At 36.3% G+C, this 10,416-nt stretch overlaps 1 protein-coding gene across 1 annotated transcript; it reads right to left on the reverse strand.

Annotated features, from left to right (window-relative positions):
• Positions 1–579: 579 nt before the first annotated feature.
• Positions 580–1,101, reverse strand: LOC132650838 (vomeronasal type-2 receptor 116-like; the record flags this gene model as incomplete). The annotated part of the gene is made up of 1 exon (XM_060376145.1): positions 580–1,101. A coding segment is annotated over one exon (522 nt), but the record flags the coding sequence as incomplete, so codon positions are not given.
• Between the last annotated feature and the right edge of the window lie 9,315 nt (positions 1,102–10,416).

The following is a 10,416-nucleotide window of genomic DNA, read 5'->3' on the forward strand; positions in this document are numbered from 1 at the left end:
AACAGAATAGCAATGAAGGTGACTGAGCAAGTATTTGTAGAGTGGGTTGTCGAGTCATTTTTAAGTATGTCAAGGAAAAGAGAGCAGAGTCAGGCAGCAAATTTATAATTTCTGTTTAGAAAATTCTCTACTATGATTTCTGGAATCGCTCAGCTGTTTAAAAGACACACCACCAATGCCTTTCCAGAAATTGATTTTCATGCTTGGTCTATAGAAGAATCTCAGATATCACCCAAAGCCCTGTATATAACAAGGCTAAACACTCCCTAAAATAACAAAGAAAACAAGTATTTGTTCATGTACTATTTATCTCATTACTATCATGTAATTAAATTTTGAATATTGTCCACAAATTAATAAGTAACGTGAATATCTTACTAAAATTATTTCAGCAGCAGCTTCTATTCTGAAATAGAATGTCTGTGATTGTGAGACAAAGTGAGGAGCTCTTATTTTTGTTTAAATATACATTTCAGAGGTTACTTAAAATATGTAAATAATTTAATTTTAGTATACTAATGGGGTTTATTAGAAAACTAATACATCAAAAGGATCAATTTTTATTTGCTATTTTTTGTTTTTAATACATCTCAAAGAGTTCTTATCAGGTCTTAAGAGAATAATGTAGCACTTAGGGAAAAAGATGCATCCCAGAAGTCCTGCACTGGAGGCCAAAATGGAGAAGACTTCCACAGCCACCATGGCTTTGCCCTTGGTGCTCTGGTAGACAGGGATGAAGGTGACCCAGACACTGCAGAACACCAGCATGCTGAATGTCAAGAACTTGGCCTCATTGAATGTGTCAGGCAGGTTCCTCACCAGCAAAGCCACAGTGAAACTGCCTAGGGCCAGGGACCCTAAGTAGGCAAGCAAACAGTAGAAAACAGTTACTGAGCCCTTGTTGCATAAAATGATGACTTGAGCATTTTCAGAGTGTGCATCAGTGTCAATATAGGGAGGTGAGGTTCCCAGCCAGACTCCACAGAGAATAAGTTGGATCAGGACACAGATGGGAATGACAGCATTATAGACACCTGAGAAAAAGAATCTTCTCATTGTTCTCCCTGGTTTCATGACTCTAAAGGCCAGAATTACAGTTATAGTTTTTGCCAAAATGGTGGAAATAGCAAAGGTAAACACAAGTGCAAATGTTATTTGTTGCAGTATACAGGAGGTTGCGGTTGGACGGCCAATGAAGAAAAAAGAGCAGAGGAAACAGAGAAGGATGGAGATGAGCAGGATGTAGCTGAGAGTCCGGTTATTGGCCTTAACAATGGCTGATTCTCGGTGTTTAAGAAAGATCCCCAAAACTGCAGTTGTGCTGACAGATAAGCACAGAGCTGTGCAGGCCAGAGCCATGCCCAAAGGATCTTCAAAGGACAAGAAAGTCACTGTCTTGGGTAGGCAATAGTTTCTCTCAGGGTTTGGGTACTCTTGACTTGGGCAAGGGATGCATTCCTGCTGATCTGTTGGGAGGAAGTGAATCCACATTTCAGCTTTCACACTTATTTAGTCATTGCACGGTTAAGTCATGAGAGTGCTTTCCATTGATGTGTGTAGCCTTGCATATTCTCCTTCCTGATACTGCCAAGGAAGGAACTCTTTATAATTCTCATTTCTACTGTTTATCTTTTTTAATTAACAATAAGCTTTCTGCTGAAGAATTTATCAATTTCTCCAGGGCAGTGAAATCTATATATTACTCATATTCAGATGAAGTAATATTGTCAAGCAATCCTTCAAATGCTTTTTTATAAACTGTGAGTTTCTAAGTATGTACACAAAGTATTTTGATCACATCCATGTATAAAAATATATTTCCTTGATTCCACCATTATGGGTTCTTCTCATTTTTCTTCTTACTCAGAGTTTCAGTGGATATTTTTTACCCCACTTCTATATAATTTTCTAATGTAATATGGGAGTAAGTTAGATCTGACCTTCATGGACTATGGAGGAATTCTGATTTGGCAGTAAATTATACAACACTTGAATCAACAAATGGCAGATATCTGCTCAGATCAACCAGTACCTATCTCAGCTGTGGAAGTTGCAAATAAATTTCTATAGTCTTTGACATCCTTTGACTTAGGACAGGAATCATAATATTTCATTGTTAATTCCAGAATAATCCTGGTAATTGTTCTAATTTTTACTCTTGTTCTTTCAGTAATATTTTTAAGACTAAAAAATGACCTACATGTCATGTAATAGTACCATAAATCTATAAAATATTAAATCAGAAAGGGAGAATGACAAATGCCAAGGCTGTTTGATGTCCAAGGGAGGCTTCCTTTATTTCTGAAAAGAAAGTGGAGAGGGGCACATGCATTGGGAGGTGAGGTGTGAGGGAGGGACTGTGAGGAGAGGTGTGAGCAAATGCTTCAATAGTACATGAACAAATTAATAATATATTTAAAAAGAAATAATAATATTGTAATAGAATTCAATGAAATAGAATCCAAGAAAACAATACATGGAATTAACCAAAGGAAGATCTGAATCTTTCTAAATATAAACAATATTAACAGACTCTTGAATCAAGTAAATCAAAGAAAGAAATAAACAATTAACAGAATCAAATTAACAATCAAAAGAATCAGAAACGACAGAAAAAAACATTACTACAGAAACCAAAAAAATTCAGAATATTCTAAGGAAACATTTAGAAAGTACTATATTCCAGTAAGCTTAAAAATTTACATGAGATGGATAAGCTTTAGATTTCCCCAAGCAACAATAATTCAAACAGGAATTCAGAAATAATTCAACTACATAAATACATCCAGACCCATGAGGAAATTCAAAAGGTCACAAAAGCCTCCGACCAAAAAAGGGAAGGAAGGATGAAAGATCAAAAAATGGAGAATCCTCGGTGGTGAGATACCCATGTGCACTGTATCTGAGAGCCAGAGGTTCAGAGACTCTGAGACTAGTGAGTGGACAGGAGGCTAGAGCCAAAGCATCAACTTAGGTGCTTCTGGTTCTGGATGGGACATCTAGTATTGGAACTGATCTGATCCAGGTCCCCACTGGTCATCTCCCAGGTCCAGAATCAAATGGACCTAATAGATATCTACAGAACTTTTCACCCCAACACAAAAGAGTATATATCCTTCTTAGCACCCCACGTAAACTTCTCCAAAATTGACCATATAGTTGGGCACAAAGCAAGTCTCCATGGATACAAGAATACTAAAATAATTCCTTGTATCCATTTTCACCACCATATTCTAAACCTGGATGTCAACAATGACAGAAATAGCAAAACACGTATACACACATGGAACCCGAATAATGCCCTACTCAATGAGAAGTGTCATTGAAAAAATAAATTAATAAAAGATTTCCTAGGATTAATGAAAATGAAGGTACAACATGTCCAAACTTATGGGACACAAAGCAATGCTTACAAGAAAGCTGATAGCACCCAGTGCCTTCAGAAGGAAATTTGAGACATCTTATACAAACAATATAATGACACACCTGAAAGACCTAGAAAAAAATATAGATACACTCAAGAGGAGTAGATGGCAGGAAATAATCAACCTCAGTGCTGAAATCAATATACTAAAACCAAAATGATTCAAAGAGCGAACAAAACCAAGGACTATTTTTTGTTTTAGAGAAAATCAGCAGAATAGATAAACCCTGAACCAAAGTAACAAAAAGCAGAAAGACACTATTAAAATGAACAAAGTAGAAAATGAAAGAGGGCATATAAGGACAGACACCAAGGAAATAAAAAAGAATCTTTGAGTGGTACTTCAAAAGCCTATACTTTTCAAAAACTTTATATAGAATGGACAATTTACTATGTCCCCTAAGTAAATAGAAGTAATCATCAAAAGTACTCTTCCTAAAAAGCCCTGAGCCAGATGGTTTCAGCGAAGAATTCTACAAGACCTTCAAAGAAGTGCTAACTAAATCCAGTATTCTTCAAACCATTCGACAAAATAGAAACAGAAGGAACATTACCAACCCCATTCTCTGAGACCACAGTTACTTTGATACCTAAACTGCAGAAAGAGCCAACAAAGAAAGAGAACTTCAAACCAATTTTCTTTATGAATATTGATGCAAAAATACTCAATAAAATACTCGCAAACAGAATCCAAGAACGCATTAAAGGTATTATCTACTACCACTAAGTAGGCTTCATTCCAGGCATATACTGATGGTTCAATCTATAGAAATCCACCTATAAAATGCATCATACAAGCACACTGAAAAAAAAAAAAAAAACAAAACATGATCATCTCCTTAGATGTCTAAAATGTATTTGACAAAATTCAACACCCGTTCATGTTTAAAGTCTTGGAGATATCAGGAATACAAGACACATATCTAAACAGAGCTGAGACAGTATTCAGCAAGGCTACAGCCAACATCAAACTAAATGGACAGAAACTTGAACCAATCCCACTGAAATCAGGGACAAGTCAAGGATGCCCACTCTCTCCTTATCTCTTCAACCTAGTACTAGTAGTCATATAGCACACTGCAAGAAATTTTTCCTATGGTAGAATTAGATTGTAGAACATAAATTTTTAATTTTTAATCTTTCAACATTTTATTGTTTTTAATAAAAGATAAAAAGTTCTGTTTCTTATAAACTTGCGTAAGGGTTGGCTTTTTTATTATAATAAATAATAACAGATTCTCATCATTATAATAATGCTTATTCCTTCTGACTTTTAATTTTTTTATAAAAATTTTCATTTTAAAAATAACAAATTTGCCTCACTATATTTCTTCTTGTTCTTCTTTCTAGAACTTCTCCTGGAACCACCTTATATTTATTGTCTCTCAAATCCATGGACTCTTTCTCATTAAATGTTGTGTTTGTGTTTTTATGTGTGTGTCTTTGTATTCATAAATACTACTTGCTCATTCCTTGTGTTATCATGTATGTGTTATCACATGATTGACCACAACCTTAAACAGGCAGCCATACTTTCATTTACAAAGATTGGATTTTTCTGCTATTATTGATACTTGAAATGTCAACTATAAGTGTTTTAAATGCAGTTCCATTTCTTGTGTATTGAGGAAACAATTACATATCTATTTTTTTTTTCTGGAGTTACTTTCAGGCACCAATCATTATATTTGTTTATTACAGAAATATAATTCGATCTTGGACAACTGGATATCTCACATTCAATGTGGAGCCTATAGCATGTATCACTGCAAGAGCTGAGATGGCCATGCACCCAAAGGAAGGATTTTTAAGTGTTGATTTTGACACAATAGCAAGAGAACTAACTACCACTCAAACATTCACACATTGTGTGGGATCAGCAGTCACTAATGGATTCAGGGATGAGTGAAAGAGAGATAGGGAAGAGCACTACATTATGATACCATGGTCATTTCTTAGCTTTCCGATTCTACATTCCCAAGCAGTTTGAGGAAATATATTGTTTTTATACATGTCTGGTTGGAAATGTGCTGCTCTGGACAAAATGAACAAGAAAAACAGCAGACGGGTCTTCCTTCTTGTGGAACTTTCCAGAATCCTGGACCACATCGCTGTGTACATACAGATTGAGGTGTCTGAAGGAAACACAGAAAAAGCTAGTCATAATATTGTACATTAATTTAAAATATTTTAGATTAAATAACTTCAATGCACATATCCTATGGAAATTCTATGTATTTATGAGGAACTCAGACATTTTTAATATGGAAGTGTAGAATGGAGATTTGAAAGTAGCACACTTCCCAATGCTAAATGTTCAACCTCCCTTTGTGGTGACTGAACTGTGACTCACTTCTTCCTAGCCTTTGTGAAATCTGTACAACATTCACATATTCTCTCTTGTGAAGCAGCAAGCCAGAACTCATTTTTCATATGACTTATGGAACAGTTGGATTGTCAGAGAGAAACCCAGTCACTCTTCCCTTATCTGTTTCTATCTTTACATTTCCAATCATGTAGTAATACCCATACACTCTGTTTCAGCTGCAAAAGGAAGTTCAGTTTTCTCGTGAAAGATGGTTTGGCCATTGATGAATTATGATCTATTACTGTGACTTTTACCCTTAACTCCCAAAGCTAAGAATAGTTCTTTCTTTTTAACCATTAGTGGTGTTTTCACATAAGATTTTCACCAGTTTCACGTTAGTTAATCACATTAACAACTAAACTAACAAAACTTTAGTTTGTTATATGTTAAATTTGTGTAGGAAAGGAACAACTATTTCTTTCTATCCTTAGACCTCTTTTCTGCCTTGGTTTGGATTCAATTTCTAGCTCATAAATATTAATATATTAACAGGAATATACTTCTGGATAACTGTCTCAGCAGTTAAGAGTGCATGCTGCTCTTGCAGAGAAATATGAGTTCAGTTCCTGATACACATATCTCGTAGCTCATATACACTGGCTACAGAAATATGTTGTATCAAAATCCATAATTTGTTTTGTGTTCATGCTAGTTCACAACTTTGTAAATCTATTAATATACTTGAGTATGAGTTGTACAAAAGTAAGGATGCTTGAACATAATCATGCATGTATAATAAAAATATGTGAATGTATACATATGTGTGTATGCATGTGTGTGTACACAGAGAAACACACGTACATACCTATATAACCATGAAAACTCATTTATTTTGCAGCATGACTGAACACACCACATTGAAATGCAATTCATCTAATTCTATCAACAGGAACATGTGTTTCTTTATATGTATATTATATATATATATATACACACACATATATATATATAATTCTGAAATACAGAACTTTATTTCTGAATTAATAAAATAGGACTGAAGAGATGATTTAGTGTTTAACATGTTTGCCACATGAACATGAGAATGTGAATTTGATCATACTGAGGGTTGGAAAGAAAAGTTGGGTGTAGAAAATGTTGTTGTAATACAAATTTTGTGATCATGAAGACAGTTAGAAAATCAAAGAAATGATGTCCGCTGAATATATCAAAATCATATAGCAAAAGTTTCAGAGCCATATCCTGTTTAAAAATAAAAGGCAGAGCAACTGAGAAAGATAACCAGTGTTGAGGGTGGCCCTAACAGGTACATGTGCTTATATGCATGAACACTCACATGAAAGCTCACAATCACAATGGAACTAAGAACAGCATATAACAATCATTTTAAATTTTCAAAGAGACATCATGCAATCAGGGAGAAAAGGCACATATCTAAACACAATAAACGCAATATACAGCAAGCCAATAGCCAACTTCAAGTTAAATGGACAGAAATTTCAAGCATTCCCACTAAAAAAACAGGGACAAATAAAGGCTGCCAATCACACCATAACCCCTCAATATAGTTTTTTTAATTTCTAGTTAGAGCAATAGAACAAGTAAAGGAGATAAAGGATTACAAATTGAAAGAGAAGAAGTCAAAGTATCACTATTTGCAGATGATATGATACTATACCCCAGTGACCCCCAAGATTTTACCAGAGAACTCCTACAGACAATTTCAGAGATTTATTTGTATACCAAATTAACTCAAAAACATCAGTAGCCCTCCTGTATAGGGGTGATAAATAATTAGGGAAACAATACACTCCCCAATAGCTAAAAATACTATAAAAGAACTTGGTGTAACTCCAAGTAATTGAAAGCCCTGTATGAAAAGAACTTCAAGTGTTTGAAAAAAGAAACTGCAGATTTTAGAAGATCAACAGTTCTCCCATGATCGTGGATCAGTAGGATTAAAATACTAAAAATGTAAATCCTGTCAAAAGCCAATGTATTCAATACATTTCCCATTAATTTCCAACACAATTTTTTACAGACCTTGAAAGAGCAACCATGAACTCCATATGGAAATATAAAAGACACAGGATAGCCAAGACAATTCTGTACAATAAAACACTTCAGGCAGTATCAACATCCATGAGTTCAACCTATACTTCAGGGAAATAGTAATAAAAATTACATGGCATTGGCACAGAAACAGACAGGTTTGTCTATAGAACCAAACTGAAGTTCTAACTGGATGTCTGCATGTAGAGAATGCAAATAGAGTCATATGTATCACACTGCACAAACTCAAGTCCAAGTGGATCAAAGATCTTGACATAAAACCAGAGACTCTAAATCTATTAGAAGACAGAGTGGGGAAAAGCCTGGAACTCATTAGAATAGCAGACAATAGACCCACAATAGCACAGGCTCTAAGATCCAAAGTTGACAAATGGGATCTCATGAAACTGCAAAAGCTTCTATAAATCAAAGACACTATCAATAGAACAGTATGACAGCCTACAGATTGGGAAAACATCTTCACCAACCCTCCATCACAGAGAGGGCTAATATCCAAAATGCACAAAAAATGAAAAGAAATCAAACATTGACAAATCAAATAATCCAATTAAAACATGGGGTACAGAAGTAAACTGAGAATTCACAACAGGAATCTCAAATGGCTGAGTAGCAGCTAAAAATTCTCAATGTCCTTAGCCATCAGAGAACTGCAAATCAAAACGACTTTAAGATTCCATTTTCCTACATTCCAAATGACTAAGATTAAAAACTCACTTGACAACACATGCTATCAAGGATGTGGAGAAAAGGGAACACTTCTCCATTGCTGATGGGAGTGGAAGCTAGTACATCTTTTCTGGAAATCAAGCTGGCACTTTCTCAGAAAACTGGGAGTAGTTCTAACTCAAGACCCTGATATACTACTCCTGGGCATATACTTAAAAGATGATTTTTGGTATTACATTCTTTTGAAATGTATACACACCTTACCCTTGTTCATTCAAATACTGACTTCTCCCCCCTCCCACTCACTGGTTTTAATACAGATATTGCATTATGACACTTATTATAAGCATCCTATCTCTACTGTGTGTAAACAGGCCAAAATAAAGCAACTAGCCACAATGCTGAGAAATGGGAGGAGCCAGAGGACAGGAAAGAGGGGAGGAGCCAGAGGACAGAAAATGAGTGGGAGAAGAAAGGGTGAGAAGAATGCTAGGAGAGGGAGCTGGAGGATAGATCTTCGAACAATGTAGAGAGATGGACTGGACCTAACATATCACTAAAAGCAAGTATAATGGGTGAAATCTAAATGTTAGGAAACTATGAGGGCTTAGAGGTTTAGGAGGGAGTAACTATTGCCCAATATTGTGTTCTAGGTTAATTAAATAAACCCAGTCTCTGTGTGGTGATTTGGTTATACAGCTGTTTAGGATTAACTGTAAGCTTTACTAAAAGATAATTATTAGTAAATATTAATCATCACCTACAATAGATGATCCACCATACAAGAAGGACATTTGCTCAGCTATGTTCATAGTGGCTATATTTTTAATAATCAGAAACTGGAAACAACGTAGATGTCCCTTAACCAAAAACATGGGTAAAGAAATTGTGTTATATTTGCACAATGGAACAGTACTCAGCTGTTAAAAAATAAAGAAATGAAATTTGCAAGCAAATGGTTGGAATGAGAAAAGATCATCCTGAGTGAGGTAACCCAGATGCAGAAATACACACATGATATATACTCACTTATAAGCAGAAATTATAGACCTATAGTACAGGATAACCTTACTACAATCCACAGACCCAAAGAAGCTAATTAAGAAGGAGGGCCCAAGCGAGGGTGCCAGAATGACAGTCAGAGGGGGAAATAGAATAGATATCAGAACTGGATGAAGGGGGGAACTGGACAGGAGAAGGAATTGGGAGAGAAACACCGGTGGGGTTCAGATGTGGGGGCAATGAGAATGGGAGGTTCTAGGGCTGGGAACAAAAAGGGAAACTTAGGAACTTACATCTTTGTTAAGATGGAGACCACTGACAGGATAGGCTTCTGGGAGGATATAAGTGTGTCTCTAGCTGAAACCCCCTAACAAGGAGAAAGACATGAAGCCTAAATTGCATCAACAAAACCATTGATCCAAAAATCACCCTTCCTGCATGAAGGGCGGGGGGCGGTAGGGATGCGAAGAGGGAACAAAGATTGAGGAAAAGTTGAACTAGTAATTGGCACAAACTGAGACCCACTGCACTGTAGAGAGGATTACAAGACAGTTGTCTGGAAGGTTCCACCCAGCTGGGTGGAGATGCTGGGACTTGCATCCAAGCATGGCGCGGAGCTCCAGGGGTTTTGTGGAACTGTAGGAAGGTCCTGGAGTGGTAGGAATCCTAAAAGAATTCTAACAGAGATTACTAACACAGAAACATGGGGGCTAACAGAGACGGAGAAATCAACTAAGGAGCACACATGGTCTGCTCCTAAGCCCTCTGTCCATATGTGGTCAATAAGTAGCTCTTCACATGGGTCACCCGGCGAGTGTAGATGGGAGGGCCTGTTTCTAACATTGTCTCTATTGACTGCTTTTGGAGCACTTCCCCCTGGCAGGGCTGCCTTGCCTGGCCGTAGTGGATGATGATATGCTCAGTC

This window comes from Meriones unguiculatus (genome assembly GCF_030254825.1).
Source record: "Meriones unguiculatus strain TT.TT164.6M chromosome 13 unlocalized genomic scaffold, Bangor_MerUng_6.1 Chr13_unordered_Scaffold_34, whole genome shotgun sequence".
In the NCBI taxonomy this organism is placed as follows: Eukaryota; Metazoa; Chordata; class Mammalia; order Rodentia; family Muridae; genus Meriones; species Meriones unguiculatus.